This window comes from Hirundo rustica, chromosome 4, assembly GCF_015227805.2.
Source record: "Hirundo rustica isolate bHirRus1 chromosome 4, bHirRus1.pri.v3, whole genome shotgun sequence".
In the NCBI taxonomy this organism is placed as follows: domain Eukaryota; kingdom Metazoa; phylum Chordata; class Aves; order Passeriformes; family Hirundinidae; genus Hirundo; species Hirundo rustica.
Window position 1 is genome coordinate 66,546,495 of NC_053453.1, and position 16,463 is coordinate 66,562,957.

The window sequence follows — 16,463 nt, forward strand, 5'->3', positions numbered from 1 at the left end:
ATCGAGACCCAGATCCTTTCAAATCTGCAGGCTCGTGAATCTGACCTTTGGATGCAGCTCATTGAAAGAAAATGGCACAAGCTGTGAAATGGGATCTAAATGTGGGTCAGTGCTCAGGACTAGGTGGGTTTTAAGGTTATTTTTAAGAATTACCTTTTGGCCTGTCACCCAACAGTGCCCCTTTTGTTTTGTAGCCTGTGTGGCCACCGTTTGTCAGTAACATGTTGTTGGGGAATGTGAGGCATTTCCTTGCTTGCATTAGCAGTCTTGGAGTCAGGGATGAATATCTCATTTGTTTTTCTAATCAGTGGACCCAAGCAAAACAAGTGAGAAAATTATGTATTGGTTCTCAGGCTCTCTGAGGTGAGAAGTTGAAGACTATTAAATAATTAACCAGTAAAACAGGAACAGCCTGAAGTGGTCTGTGGGGGGATGTTTTGTTTTGTTTTGTTTTGTTTTGTTTTTTTACAAGATTTCATTTGTCCTTGCATTGCTGGTGAGACAAGAGTGAAGGTGAGTCTGAAGAGGGTGTGCAGACAGGTATTAGCATCACACAGCTGCTGTGCAGGCAAGGAGCTGCCTCCCTGTCACCCCGGCACTCAGAGCCCACAGAACATCACCTGTCAGTGGAAAACCCGGGTTTTTAAATTTCCTTTCAATTGCAACAACAACAACACAAAAGAGCTGCTGGAGTGCACTAGCAGAGATAAGCAACCAGAATGATTTCAGCGCTGGAGACCCAAATAAAGGGTTTGTTTTGTAATTGGATATGAATCTAGCCATAAACCTTGACTCAGAGACTTGGGTGTTTACATAAGCTGTTTGCTGTGTATGCATCTCCGTCTAAGGATCTCAAGGATGCTTATCTTGTCGAGGCTGAGCTTTTGATTTACGACCAGAGTGTTTAACAAATTTTAAGGCAAAGTGCAGAATGCGACTCAGCTGCTTTGTAGTAAAAGTTGTGTGATTTGAGGTAAGTTTTTTCCCAGGTATAAACATTTACATTTTGGAAGGACTTCTGTGTTTTGTGCTCTTAAAGTACTTTAAAGTAATTTCTACAGCTTGAAACCTTTTGTCTCGAGACGTTTCTTACGTACTATGGGATGGGCTTTTTTCCTCAGCGTGCTTCCATTCATTTTTATCAGTTAAAGGAAATAAATAGTGTTTGTTGTATAATAAAGAAATAATGAAACTCAGGGAACAAAGAAAGGATCTAGACTTAGGGAACAAAGGGACATTTGTTGCTTTTTTTGTAGTCCTGCGTAATAGGACAGCAGTATTGCTTTGATGTCATTGACTACAGCTCAGCAAATTCAAACAGAATTTTATTTATAAAAACAAATAGGCATTATCAGTTCAAAGTAAGCCTTTGCCAACATTTGGGTTGTTTTTATCCAAAATAATGTTATGGATACACCTGGCTCCACATGGTGACCTTGGGTAAGGGGGACAATGTCTGAATTATTTGGCCAAAAAGCATATCTGGCACCTTACTAGATTCCCGTCCCTGCCTGAGACTGATATTTCTCTATATTATTCCCATTGAGGTATTCCCAGCATTTCCTAATTTGTCTTTTTAAATTTAATTTGTTGTTTTATTTCAAAACACCAGAGCAATGTATTCAGCTAGGATCCATTTTCTTTTTTAGTTTCTTCTCCCAGGCCTGGAAGGAATGAAATGGAGTCATCATTTACATTAGAAGAAATGTTAATGACTCCAAGTGTAAATTACCCGAATATATTCATTAGTAAGTGTTAAACTGCTACTGACTGGTGGCACTGTCGTTGAGCATCTTCAAAACATTCCATGAGTAACTGTGCCAGGAATTTGGATTGAATTCATTTGAAACTGTTTGCAGTTGTGATTGAAATGTATTTTGTAAATAAGTCTCTGTGTGTTTGTGTTTCTCTTCTGGCCTGGCAGAAAAAGCAGAAATAGCTGTGTCTGAAATGGCATTTTTCTTCATGAAATAGAGCTTTATTTTGTGAAAGTTAATTGCTAAGGATGTGTTCTTTTATTGCAGTGAGGCAAGAGAGATGAATTCAGAAGTTGCTTTAGACCTCTTGTGCCGTCATCTGGTACGTGTAGGACAGAGAATGTAGGACATGGATTTTGACAGCATTTAGGGTCTTACTTTTGCAGTGGCACAGGTCCTTTCCCCCTATCCCCCCCCCCCCCGAAAAGATGACTGCAACTTCTTAGCTTTTTCATTTTACTTTCATGGGAGGCTGCTATGGAGTGACAGCCAGCTCTTGGGGGTCCTCTTTTACTCTCAACAGCTCTCAGAAACAAGCCCTAATCAAGGTTTTTAATTTGTGTGTATCAAAATTTCCTGGCTTAAGGAGTGTTATGTGTGAATGGGAGAGCTGGGAAACTTAAGTCATCCACCTTATTGCATCATGTCATAAAAATAATCTGTGACTGATGCTTTATTTCCCAACGCTGAGCATTTGCAACCCATGTGCACAAAGAGGAAGGCGAGTGGGACCAAAGGCCAGCCCTCCCTTCCTCGGAGTGGTGACATCCAGGGCACGGGGTGTCCTCTGGGCCTTCAGACCTCTGCCAGCAGGCAGCTGATTCCCTTTAACTCGGCAAACCTCTGGGCTTTAAAGCGTGGTGTGTTTTGCAGGTGGAGATCCAGAATGAGACCACCCCCAAAACAACAAACAAATGGGTCTGAAGATGTTGCCCCTCGATGCCTCTGTGTGTGCTGTTTGATCTAGGAAAGAGGCAGCCTCTGGGTGGAAAACTATCATTTCCTACATATGTAAAGTGCTTAATCACTTTCTTCCCTTCTCTTTTGAAGTCTGCCATCTTCATTAAATATGAGATTTTGAAATCCATATCCAGGCAGCTTTTCTGTTTGCATCCAACAGACTGCACTTCCATTCACAGAGCCCCTTGTTGGTTTTTTTTTTTTCCCCAGCTTTCCTTGTGTTTATTTGCAGGGCAGCGTTTTGTTTTCTCTGTAAGCCGTTTGGAATACGTCTTCACCAGTGCTGTAGCCAGAGGGTTTGTATGTCATTCAAAAATAAAAATAAAAAATCTCCACCTACTGAAAAGTGAACAGCACAGCCCTAGCAACCGGCTGGTGCGTTTGAACCAGAGGAAGGGACATTAAACAAGTAAGACCACATTATGTCTTCTCTGTTACAGCCAGGGATGTGGTAGAAATGCCAGCTAGTGATAAGATTAATCATAAATGATAGTGGAGAGAGCTGCATTTGTATTTTATTTTTGGGGGTTTTTTTAATGGTGGGCTATAAATACAAGCTCGACGAAGCGATGCTTGTTCTTGCCGGCATGAGCAAGGTATTCAGCTGGGAGCTCTAAAAGGGGGATCTGCCTCTGTAGAGCCCCCCACACCCCACCTGGCACTGGTTGTGCACACAGGAAGGTAAGTGTTGTCATTTTCTTGGAAAGCAAGAGAAAACTTATTTTAAATTGTCTGTCAGGCAGGGCGCTGTCAGTACTTTCCTCTCAGGTGTGTTGTCAGTGACGTTATGCCAGGAGTGGATTTCATGCATCTGCCTCTCTGTCTCCTGTGTGCACCTTGATGTCTCATTCATCTGCCATGCCATAGATACCTGTCTGTGTCAAAGGGATGCTTTTCCCCTTCCTGCTTTTGTGGATGAAGGAATTTAAATTGCTTGTCATCATTAGCTACACATTATTTTCCTAAGGAGCTCCACTGCACTCCTCCAGGGTGGATTTTTGTTCACGTTACCTGTGTGGTTTTCCTTAATCACTGCCAAGAAAAAAACCCAAAGCCTTGAGTTTTCTCTTAGGTTTTATTTGTATTAGACCAAAGCCATAAAGAGGAAAGAGTGTATGTAAGTTCCAATGTGTATTGGAAAAGCTCTGCTGTGTGAGTGGCCAAGCTGAGGCTCCTCTCAAAGTCTGTGAAGTCAGAGTGTGCCCTTCAGGAGGCACAGGGATTAATCTGCTGGTGTTTCATTGTTGTCCCCTTTCCTATAGTCCGCAGAGGGCTGTTGATTGCTGATTCGTGTTTCTTTGGCTCCCTCTGCGCTTACTCTTTCCACCCTCTTCCTCCTGGGGTTTGTTGTCTTTTCTGGTTCCATGCAGTTTGGTCCTTTGCTCTCCTGCTGTATGAGGTCCTCTTTGCCCTCTGTCCACCCCCTCCCCGCATGCCGGTGATAGTTGTGCAAAGACCAAAAACAATTCTACGCTTTTGCTAGGGAAGGATACTTCCAATATTATTTTTGTATCACAGCAATTTTACTTCCTGACTGCTGGATGTGCTGCACTGTGCTGGGAAGGTGGCCAGAGCAGGATGTGCTGTTCCAGGCTAGTTTTCAATGACCACTTTTAGGACCAAATAACCAGGGAAATGGGATTTAGTTGCGTCAACCCCAGCTGTACGGCTTGGGGGCTTTTTGTTCTTTTTGATTTCACCTCTCCAAGTTTCTCAGCTGTGGGCTTGGTCAGGCTGCTAACAGATGCTCCATGAGTGGTGGAAGAGTTTTTGGAGGTCTGTGTGTTTGCAGGGTCTTGCTTCAGTAAGTTTTATCTTAAAATTTCTCCCTGCTGCTCTGAGCAGTGCAGCTCCTTTGGGAGCAGCAGTGGAGGAAGCTCCATGCAAAGCAACGTGCCTTTCCTTAGAGGCAGAGCCAGGTAACCTGGAAGTCTCTTGGATGCAGTTGGTACCACTGTCTGCTCCCATCAGTAGAGCTGTCTTAGGGATTTCTGATAACCGTGGACAAACCCCTTCTTTAGGCAAGCAAGGAGTGCTTTTTGCAGACATGAGGGTTGGTTGTACCTGGATGAAGTGCAAGGATGGTGATTTTTCTATGCCTACGAGCCATGGCTATCTTGTGCAAGTATCAATTACCAGTTCCTTGTCCCCAGTTCATGCATTTTTAGCCAGAAGGTGAGAATCAAGGGATGCACTGTGAACAAATGTGGTTAGGGAGCACTCTGTTCCTTTGTGTGTGTTTCAGCCTATATAGGCTTTTCCTACCTGCCTCCAGGACTGTGTTGAATGCTTGATCATGAGCTGCACTGATCTTGCTGATGCTGAGGTGGGAAGGCACCACTGAAGGTCTCCAGCCCAGCCCCTGCCCAAAGCAGGGATGCCCAGCAGAGGCTGTGCCATGCAGGATCCAGTTGGGCTGTGAGCAGCTCCAAGGTTGGAGACTCCCAAAAGGCAACCCTTTCTGTGACTTGCCATCCTTGTAGTAAAAAAAAACAACCAAAAACTTTCTAAAAACACTTCTTTTTATTTAGGCTTTTTTTTTTTTCTCTTCTCCCCCTTTTTTAATTCTAAGGTGAATTTCCCTGTGTTTTCATGTGTGCCCATTGCCTCTTGCCATGACACTGGGCACTCCTGACAAGAGCCTGACTCTGTCCTCTTTACTCACCCCATGAGGTGTTTCTGCACTTTGAAAAGCTCATGTGCACTTCTGATTCCCAAATATCGATTGGTTTCTGTGGGTTTGTGGTTGCTTTCTGCTCTTGGTCGTTTTCCACTTAAAGCTGTGAGGAATCAGTGTTTTGCCTGGGGCTGTAGAAGCCCCAGGCTTTCTCATGTGTTCTTTGCCCTTTGAGGGAAATCCACAGCAGATTGTTCACACTCTGCCTTCATAGACACCCATATTTGAGCAGGACCTGATATCAGAGCCAGGAAATCTTAAGCAGTTAAAAAAAGAGACTGTCTTCGGTGTTTTCCAAGTGAATGTGTGTGCAAAAGCTGCATTTTCTGCTCATTTTTATCAGATGTGGAGGCACAGAACCCTACAGTTGTCTTGTAGGATCTGCATATTCCGGCAGGTCTTATACTGATTGAAACGGAATGTTTACATTGTGTTTAAAACTGGGAGCTCCCTCCTTGAAGGCTGAAAGTCTTTAGTTACAATGCTACTGCATTTTTTAAGATTTGTGACATCTTCACTTACAGGTATTTTGACTGTTTAAAGTTCTCTTGGTTTTTCTGACTCTGACAACCATGTAATAAAACCAGGCATTGGCCAAAAGCACGGCAGTCTTTGTGCTGTCCTTCAAAAGTTACCTTAGGGTTTGGACCTACTTCATGTAATAAAAATGTTGTTGTGGAAGATGAAATGTTTGTTGGCATTTTAAGGATAACATTTCAGCAAGCTGGCTGGCAGCCTCCAATAAGAGCTATTTCCCAGCTGGGTCAGACCAATAAGGTGACTCGTAGGAGGGAAAAATCAGTTTATAACAGGGATTTTTGTTTAGGTTTGTTTTTCAGTAGATTCTTTTCCAGGACTTACGCCAGAGATACGGTGAACTACTTTCTTAATTGCTCATGTTGGGGCAAGTGTCAGCAGTGGTGCGGCCTAATACAAAAACCAAATGGCAGGGCATGCAAAGGTTAAAGCGAGTTTTCCTTCCTGCTGTTTGTTTAGCTTTGTTCCCTCGCTGTATTTATAGCAGAAGCAGTCTCACGTGTATTAGATTAAAGCCAAGGCAGTCTTGGGGAGGTGGGTGGTTGTGTGTCCGTTGTGGTGGGCTGGAGGGATTGGAGATGCCTCTGACCCCTGCAGCTCCACGTCAGCCAAGTTCCTAAGCACCTGCTTAAATTAACTTGTAGCCCATCAGGATTTCTGGTTTACTAGCTCACCTACAGGCAGCATGGTGGGCAGGCTTGCTTTTCCAGCCTGCTGGAAATACTCCTCTGGGGACCACTTCTGGCTTGTAGAAGTTTGGGAGTGAGATCACATTGCAGTGTAACGATGTGAATCTGCTGAACTCAGAGCAGGGATGGTCCATGCACGCACACTACATCCAGTGAGCCGTGGGCATCTGAGAGATCCTGCCTGTAGGCAGACAGTTCCACACCAGGAACTTCTGGATTGTCAGACATCCAAAAATCTCAGACAAGTGGTCAGACTTCTCTTTTCCTGTCTATTGGGGAGAAAATTACAGCAGACACACATGTGGTTTACTGCTGAGTCGCAGCTCCCTTTTAGTGCCAGAAGGCCTGTGTCTTCTCTGTGAGCTTCCTGGAATGTGGGATTTTGGAGGTGTTCTGTGGGATGCCCTGTCAGTGGCATGGACCTGTGGGCAGAGCAGGCCATGGGCCAGTAGAAACTGGGTCATCAGGTCAGTGCTTTGATTCCTTGATCTCAGTCCATGCCTTGTGGTGAATACCTCTGGGTTCTATTGTGATGAACAGATCTTCTTTCTGATCTGACAAGAGTGATGCCCAGTGATGCCTGAATTCAGAGAACATGCAGTGAAATCAAATTCTCTTTTGCAGATTAAATTGCAGACTTGAGGCTCTGGACCAACTCACACCGTCGGCGTTTTACTCCTCCTTAGGGTTTGGCTGCTGATTTGTTCCTGAGAAGAGAGAAGATGATGAGTGATGCAAGCGACATGCTCGCTGCAGCCCTGGAGCAGATGGATGGCATTATAGCAGGTAAACACCTGGGGCAGGTGTTGATTTTGCTTTTTGGGTGCTCCTTTCCCCCACTGGGAGGACAGAGTTCCAGGTGGAGAAGGGAATATGCTGGGAATTGCTTTTGTTGCCTTTCATTATAGCTTAGAGTTAACAAATAACTGGGGTGGAGGGATTGCACAGACTCTCACAGGCTCCATGTAGGGTTTTCTCCTACCCTCTCTCAAAGGGCTGCTGGAAGTGGCTGAGTGATGCAGTTCAGCTCCTGCATGGAGTACCAGGAAGAATCAAGGACAAAAGGGGCTACTCTGAATCTCCCTCAGCTGGAGGAGTTAAAATATTAATTGAATTTTCCTTTTTTTTTTTTTTTTTTTTTTTTTTTTTTTTTTTTTTTTACTTTTTATTTTTTCTTTTCAAAATTAGAGTGCTTTGGGTCCAAATGTTTGGTTTGGAACTGCTTTGAATGTTTGGATTTTTTATAAGTACCTGTAAATTGTAAGTTGCCTAGTGAGAGGCATTACAAAGAGCACAACCTCTGCTTTTAAGCTAAGTCTAGTGAGATAGAAAGTAATATAAATACCCAACACATAGGAGGGGAAGATTAAGAAGTCAATAGTCAAAAATACCCTCACAAGTATAGCAACACAGTTATAAAAATTTTAGTAGTTCTACTTAAACAGTTTTCTTTAGGGAAAAAATAATCATACAGTGTGTGTTTTGTTTGAACAATGACTCTTCTCTGCCTAAAGATATTAAGGGCTCATAGCAGGAACACATGTAAAGGGGATTCAGTTTGATCATGATGATCTCTAAAAATACATGTAAGCTGTGACTTCAGTAATTTCCATAAGTAGACGCTGGTATTTGGATCTGATCGTGTATTTGTGTTTCCAAGAGCCCAAGTTGGTTATGGCAGGATGAGGTTTAATATAAAAACAAAATGTGATGTTGGAAGATTCAAGTCACCACAGACTTCATTTACTCATGTCTGTGAATAGATCTATAAAGGAGTATAACAAAGGGATATCAGCTCCTTTGCTCTTGAGGTTATTTTTCTCTTTTTTGTCTTCAGTGGGAATTTAGCAGAATTTTTGGATTTTTGTGGCTTGCCAGATGGGGTGAATGAAAGTTCATGGAAGTGCATATATGGCATATCCCTGTAGTTTCTAAAAGTTGACAGCACAAGTGAAGGTCTGTCATGAACATGTCTCATTGTGCCAAGGTATTACAGAATTAAGGTCACAAATCAGTGTACTGGAATTACAGTTGGAATTAGCTGGGTTGGCTTAAATCAACCTTAATCCTAAATTCATAGTTTCCTTTCTTAATATGTAGCAACTTCTAATGTAGGTCAAATATGCATCCTGTGAATTTATGCAAATGAGAGATTTTTCTCTTTATTAACATGCACATGTCAGTGCTACTGTGTCAAATTGCTGGGTTTAAAATTTATTCCCATGCAGAAGCAATTTGGTCTTTTAATTTACCTTCGTCTTTATTATTTTAAAAAATTTCCACTGCCTTGGAGCAGCATAACACATTCCTGCATGGAAAAGGCAGGGCATGGTTTCCACTGGGCTCCGTCACTGGAATGTGACTTGTATCACTGAGCACCTGCAGGGTGACTCAGGGCATTGGCAGAGGATCTTCCATCCTTGGCAGCACCTTCTGCCTTGGGAATTCATCCCAGGGAGCAGGAGCCCAGTCCATGCCTCAGCCCCAGGGGCAGGCTGTGGCATTCCCATTCCGTGAGGACCAACCCACCTTGTTCCTGCTGGAGCTTCCCTCCCCAAGCACCAGTGCTGAGTTTGGTCTGGATAAACCCTGCCAGGAACAACCCCCACCCTTTCCCAGCCTCGGGGTGCGCCCAACCCTCCTCCTGTGCCTGACCCTGTGCGATTTTACTCCCTGCAGGTTCCAAGGCGCTGGAATACTCCAATGGCATCTTTGACTGCCAGTCCCCCACCTCTCCATTCATGGGGGGCCTGCGGGCGCTGCACCTCGTGGAGGACTTGCGGGGCTTGCTGGAGATGATGGAAGCGGATGAGAGAGAGGGGCTGCGCTGCCAGGTTCCGGACTCCACGGCAGAGGCTCTCATCGAATGGCTCCAAAGTCAAATGGTACCGTTTTACCTATACCAGGCTCATTTTGGGTGTTGGCTAGACTGGCTCTGTTTCACACAGCTATTTATGAAGTTTAGAGTGGGTATCAGGGAAGAGATTTTGGTTTGGAGATACTGCTGTGGAGCCTTGGAAAAGCTGTTGCTCAAATGCCTTGTGCAGTGGGTTGGCCTTTGCTGTCTTTGATATACCACTGTGCCTCAATCTAGGGAGCCAACAATAAAATGTTGTACTTACCAAAAGGTAAGTTAAAACAGCATCATTTTTGAAGAAGCTGCTGGGTTTGCTTCCAGATGCCCTGTAACTGGTGTCTGCCAAGCAGGTCCAAGGAAGAGTCCTTGTGCTCATGGTGTGTGGCAGCGTTTGTGTTGTGGAGGTTTTGGGGAAGCTCCAGCAGTGGAAGTCAGGAGTTGCTCCCAGAGGCCACACTTTGGTTTTTAAGCCAGCCTCACCGCAGCTGGCAGTGACGGCGGTGGGTGGGCACTTCAGCATATTCTGTCAAATCCATCCTGCAGCCGTGGCCAGGTCCTGCTGTGTCACACACTGGCTGTTGGCCAAGGTGGCACCGTGCTGCTGAAATTGGGGTGCCAGCCCTGGTGGAGGCTGGGGCTGCCGCGGTACTGTGGTGGCTCTGTGTTCCGTGTGCCCCGCGTGCCGCTGCTGTTGGGACAGACGGCCACCGTTGCCTGCTCCCTTCCCAGGATGGGCGCTGCAGCCCCTGGGAAGGACTCAGTCTCCCTGCAGTCACGGCTGATCTCGCAGAAAGCATTTTTAACTCGACGAACGGATTGATCTCTGCGCCCAGTCGCTGCCCAGAGGACTGCTGGGCGCAGGGCTGCGTTTGCTGCGGCTGGCGCTGGGCAACCCTTTGTGCCATCTGCTGTCATGGGGGCTGAGCACAGCAATGTGGGGACAGATGGGCACCTTGGACTCGCTGCTGTAGCCCTTGCAGGAAGATCTGAAGGGAGAGCCTTCTTTTTCCTCTTTTAAAATCTTTGCTTTGAACTACTCCTTTGGAAATGCTTGAAACGTACTGAAGCATGTGGGAGCCCTCCCGCTGCCTCCAGTGGGATTTGGATCTCGCCCCCACTGTCAAAGTGTGGCAGCCAACGCTGAGATCAGGAGGAGGAGACAGGAGTGACATTGAAGTCAGATCTTTAAAACAGGCAGAGTTCCTGCTAACATCAGCATTCCCTGCCTGTGTAACATACAGCTGTGAACATTGCTGTAACTACTTGCTGCTCTCTGTGGCCATTACAGGTTTCATGCAACTATGGCCTTGATAAACAAAAAAATATGCCAGATAAACAGTCTTGGAAACTGCACTCTCCCATGGTGTTCACAGTCATCTGTAGGCCATGTTTAGTGGGGCTGATCCCCTGCAGGTTATTCTGGAGTAAGGGGGCCTGGCAGCATGGCTGAGGCTGCAGTGCTTGCTGAGATTAATGAGGTGGAGACCAGTCATCGCCCCTTTTGATGGCAGATGTGTGATTTAGGGGTGCCTGGCTGGTGGGATCTGGAATGGGGCCCTTCAGACCCACACAGTGTGGATCACCTAATGGCAGTGAGACATTGAGCAGTGGGGTTTTATTGCACCCATGGGCTCAGTAGGAGAGGAAGGGCTCTGTTGTGCCGTTTAGTACCTCGCAACCCCTGGAAGAGATGTGCAGGGCTTGTAAGTACCAAAGATTACAGAAAATTGCTATTCCGTCTATGCCTCAATTGCTTTTTATTCTGCCTCAAATTATTACCCTGTATTCTCTGTCATCTTTAAGGCTGCTTGTAGGAAAAACTTAACATTCCACTTATAGTGTGCTACAGCTAGAGGATTTGCAGGTGTCACCCGTGTCACCAGTCCCTGTCTGGGCAGGGAGGTATCACATGAAGTGCCTGGGTGATTTGCAGGAAAGTTTTCTGCAACTATGCCCCTCCTTACAGAGGAAGGGCAAACACCTTCTTTGTTTGAAACTGGTTTAATCCTCCATGCATGAAGTTGCATCCCCTAGGATGCTGGAACTGGTGTGTGATATCCCATGTGGGGCCATAAGCAAGCCTCCTGCATCTCAGAGGAAAACAAAAATAGCGTTTGCTGCTGCCAGACAGTGTGTCACAGGAGAAAAATCCTCCCCTGGCTCCTGCAGCCAAGCCACTGCTGCCCACATTGGGAAAAGGGGATGACAGCAGTCACTCGAAGTTTCTGTAAAACAGGGCAGAGCATTCAGTCCTGCCATGCCAGAATGGGCTGCCATGTGTCTTTGATCCTCTTCCTTTCTGCTCCTCTCTGTGTGTGTCTGCAGGCACTCAAAAAGGGCCGGTGGATTAAAACACCTCGTGCTGCTTTTTGTTTTTTTAACGGGTGGGTGCCAGATGGCCACGTGACGCCAGAGCACGCGTACAGCGCCCGGACATCTGGCACAGCTCTTCCAACAGAATCCATGATGTGGTCCCCAAGGGGAGCTGGGAAAGGTTGTACATGCAGCTCTCTGCTGCACAGAGAAGTAGTTTCACTGTAACATGTCATTGCAGCTCAAAACTGATCTCTGCTGCTGAAACCCTGCTCACGTCTCCACCTGCAAATGGTGAATGTCATGAGTGAATATACCGACAAGATTGTTCCGAGTCTGGAAAGGGACTGAGACCTTTCTGAGCTCAAACATGTTTGGACTCCATGCTTTCACTGGGAACCAGGCCTGAAATCCATGGCCAGGTCATAACTCTTCCAAAGTTCTGGAGTTTTTTCAGAATACTCTCGGTCAGCAGAAATGTTTAGTGTGTTTCAGCGTGCACCGTAATAAGGCATGTGCTGCACTCTGTGAAAATGGAGCTTCTGGCTTCAGTACAGGCACTGTGTGAGTAATCTCTAACAACAGCACCAGTAGCAAAACCATTTTAAACAGAATTCCACATTTTGCAAGACCAAGGCAGCCCCGTTGTGTCCAGCTGGAAGCTGATAGATCCATCTCTTGAAGGGTAATTCTCTCAGACCTTGCTTCCAGCCATGAGCGTTGCTCCAGTTTTTCTTCAGCTGAAACAAACAAGAGGCAGTTTTCCTTCTGGTTATTACTTTTCTTGAAAGTGGTTGGGGTGGGTTTTTTTGCATTTTTTTAAAAATACATCTTATGCAACAACCTTCCCAGAAAGAAGAAACCAACTGTGTCTTGTTAAAAGCAAGAGTGAAGGGTAGGAGTGGGTGGACAGTGCCTTCCCACACCTCTGAGCCATTTTCCCCATGCTCCTCATCTGAACTTGTGTTTGTGGGTCCTGGTGTGTGCCTTCTCCTCTTTAAAGGATCTGCTCCTGAAGTGAAAGAGCCAGGATAACGTAATATTTTTTCTTTAAAACCCACAGCAAGTGCAGCTGTGGCTTTAGCTTTGGAAGTGACTTTCTGAATTTAAATAAATAAATAAATAAATATATAAAATAAGGCATATTTTAATAATTATTTTCACTTTATGAGTTAATTTCTGAAATTGACTTTAGGATCAAGCAAAACGTTATGGCTTCCAAAGGTTTCTTGAATCATATGGAATCATAGAATCATTGAGGTTGGAAAAAACCTTTAAGATCATCATAAATTCCAGCCTCAGAACATTTTCAGCTCACTTCAGGATGATGGTTGAGCTGAGGTATCCATCGTGGCTCAGGCAATCCAGTGTGTTGCTGCTGCCTCACACTCTGGCTTCAGATTTTGACATGTTTTCTTTTAAGTTGATTCTTCCAGAAAGTAGCTGGGAATAAGGAGAGTTAATATGAGGGCATATTAGCTTTCAGGGAGAAATTTTCCTTGCTGGATTGACATAGCTTGTAATCTTACAGAGATGTGCTGACCTATTTGGACAAGAGGGTGCTTCCCAAGTGGATGAATCAGGAATCATCTCTTACTCATGGGAAAAAAATTAAACCTTGTCTTCAATCCCAAGTTTGTTGTTTGATTATCCTGGTGTGGGTGTACAGTGCAGTCATTTGATTCAGCTTCTGCTTGTTTTGAGTTTAGGTATCAAAAGGTCCTATGCTAATGTGTGGCACCAGGGTGTTAGCGCCGAACAGTTTGAGATCTCTCCTCAGGCTGCCATATGAAAGGAGTCTTGTGATACTCTGACAGCCTGTCATCATCCACTCCCTGCTGGCAATGCGTTTTGTCCATGAGAGATCCACCTCCCAAAGTTCTGGAAACACAGGACCCTGCTCAAGGTGATCATCCAGATTGGTGTGGGTTTAACACTGGAAGATGAGAGGGGCTCATTTATGGTAGGCCTTGGCACGGTATCTTCGTGCATCGGGAGTGAGTTCTTCGGCAGTAAGAACGACCCATCAAAAATCACCATTCCCAATCCCAAATGCATCAGTTTGGCTTAAAAAACACAGCTCCTGCTCGTCCTTTGCTCCCCTGATATCTGTGGAGTTACTCAGCATTCGTGGGTTTGAGATTTTTCTCTGTCAATGGTAGTTGTAGATGTTTCATTATAATAATAAAACTGATTTTTGAGATAATCACAGGACTCTTGGAGCTGGGTTCTGTGGTCAAAAATACTAAGAATTTGTCATGCTGCTGCTGGTAGTGGGTCAATTGAAACTTGAACCCGAGGACAGAGGTTGGTTGTTACTGTTGCTTGGTACAGCATCCTGGAGTATGACATAAACTTGGAACAAGCCGCTTGCGAGACCTGGGACAGTTGAGTCAACTTTTTCTTCCATTTTCTCTTGGCGTCTACAACCGAATTCATTACGTGTGCTCCTGCGGCTTTTACAACTGCTAGGAAAGCCCCTCCTGTTTACTCTGTGGTCAGGCGAAGGGGTGGGAATTGCTCTTTTCCCCTGTGTTTTTGGGTCGGATGCTTTCCGGGCGGGTCCGGAGGAGGGGGCTGCGCTGGTGACAAGAGCGAGGGTGGAGATGGCCGGGTGACACCTGCGTGGGGCTGTCCTTGCTCCCGGTCCGGTTTGTGCTGCTCTGCCCCTCCCTGCCTGCATCCTGCTCCTGTGTGCGCCGGCTTGGAGGAGTTTCGTGCCGGGCTTTGATGTGTTAATTCCCCAGAGCTGCTTGCTCCGCCTGAGGAGCGCTGCTGCCTTCCCACGTCTCCCACTCCGCTCGCCTCCATCCTCGGCTGGGCGAGGGGACCTGCTGTCACTTAACCTCGGCTCCGAGGAGCGCCGAGCCCTCAGCCTCGGCTTCTGGCGTCCGTGAATGCATGAAAACAGTCATGACCAGCATGGAGTACAGCTGGGACATTCACGGGCACTGCGTCTGGCTAAATAAGGTAAGGAGATCTCTGCTTGTGCTGGCTCCTGCGTTTCTCCCAGGGACAAGCCGTAGCTGGGCACGGCTGGGAATGAGCCTGTCATCCTTCTCATGTACCAGGCACCAGCTGGGCTGCTGTGGAGGAAACAGAGTATTGTGGAAAGGTTTCATCTTCCCTGTTCAGCAGCGTGTTATTAATGCTTACAAAATGTTTCAGGTAATGCCTGAGTGAAGGGCCGTGTTCAGCTGCTTTTCTTTCACTTTTATTGTAGTGAAGTCTTTAAAATATAACGTGGGAGGCTTTGAGTGGGTTAGTGGTTGTTTTTATTTTTCCCCTTGTCATTCTGTGCGGAGGAAGTAACCTGTAAACTTTAGGGAGAGCTTAGCAGCAGGTCTGCTGCTGGAGCATGTGGAACAGTCTGCAGATATTCTGAGCAGGGAAGCGGGAAATGCAGGAGAGGCTGGTTTGGGAGGGCAGAGATGGGCTCTCACATAAACTTGTTACACACCAGCTCAGACAGTATGACCAGTATGAATTTGGGATGGGATTGATGCTGACAGAGGGTAAAGCTGTCACGGGTCTGTATCACAGGGGCTGGGTACTTGGCTTGGGAAGCCCAGAGGCTCTGCTCAAGGCGCACCCAAGTGATGCTGAGGTAGTTGAGGCCGGAGGAACCGTCTTGTAAGGGACTCTAAAGCTGAGGGAACAAGCAGAACAGCAGCAGCTTTGTTTAACTGAGCATAGGTAATATGTATTGTAATGATCTGAACCAGTAAGCATGTTGATGAGCTCTAATTTAACTCCAGATGGTCGGGAAAGAGGTGTTGGGAAAGGCTGACTTGCCCAACTGTTGACTTGACTGTGGTGGTCAAAACAGTCAGTGCAATCTGCTGTACAGGGAAATGATGCTGTGGAGTGGCTGCTCCTTCTATACAAACCAAGCTGCACATACAGCAAGAGCAGTGTGATTTGTGCTGCTTATTTCATCTCCAAAGCAGAAGAGAAAATGAAGGAAAATGAGGGTATCAGCTGTGATAGGCTAAAAATGATGTTTATTTTTGAAAGGAGAATTCAGCAACAGAGAGGAAATGGATTTTTTTGTTGTTGTTATATTATTAGGAGTTTTAAACCAGCAACCACTAGAAATGTTCCTGCAGTTTGGAATGCTAGCTCACTTCCAGGGAAAAGGGATTAAAGACTGAAGGCAGGCAAGCTGTGAAAGTTTGGTGATGCATCTACTTAGTACAGGAATAATTCCCTCCAGAGCAGCATGGATTTTTACACTTAGATGCTTACAGACAAAGCTTTACACACATGTTTATCAGATTAGCTGTGGATTGATCTTGCAGGGTTTGTAAGTGCACTGGGTCTGATCTTACAAGGCATTTTAAGTAAATGCTTGACCTCATACTTCTGCGAAGCCTCAGTGGCATTGTGACAACTGTTCTTTTGTTTTTAGGATTAAAATCGCTATGGTAAATCTACATTCTCTCCCCATACAGTGTTTTGCAATTAGTAACTAACATTGAAAACACAAGCAAAATCTAGCTGCTTAGTTGAAGGTGGATTTTAGGTTGCTGATAAGAAGAGAAATGGAAAGCCTTTCTTACACATCTAGTAAAGTATGTTAATCCTTTATTGACTTAAATGATATAAATATGATCCAGAAATACTAAATGCCCTAAATATGCTTGCAGTTGCTGCTCAATCAAATATTTGCT

General features: G+C 45.5%; 1 protein-coding gene across 27 annotated transcripts in view; it reads left to right on the plus strand.

Annotated features, from left to right (window-relative positions):
* Window positions 1-16,463, plus strand: part of PPFIBP1 (PPFIA binding protein 1) — a 102,255-nt gene that overhangs the window by 48,269 nt on the left and 37,523 nt on the right. For 19 of the 27 annotated variants that reach the window (XM_040063532.2, XM_040063538.2, XM_040063535.2 and 16 more), the window contains 2 exons: window positions 7,245-7,406; window positions 9,300-9,505. In XM_040063532.2, coding sequence (XP_039919466.1) covers window positions 7,343-7,406; window positions 9,300-9,505 — 270 coding nt within the window. In that variant the 5' untranslated portion in view covers window positions 7,245-7,342. Of the gene's footprint in view, window positions 1-7,244; window positions 7,407-9,299; window positions 9,506-14,476; window positions 14,761-16,463 lie in introns of those variants that run through there. The other 8 variants (XM_058420488.1, XM_040063533.2, XM_040063553.2 and 5 more) reach the window with 7 other exon arrangements.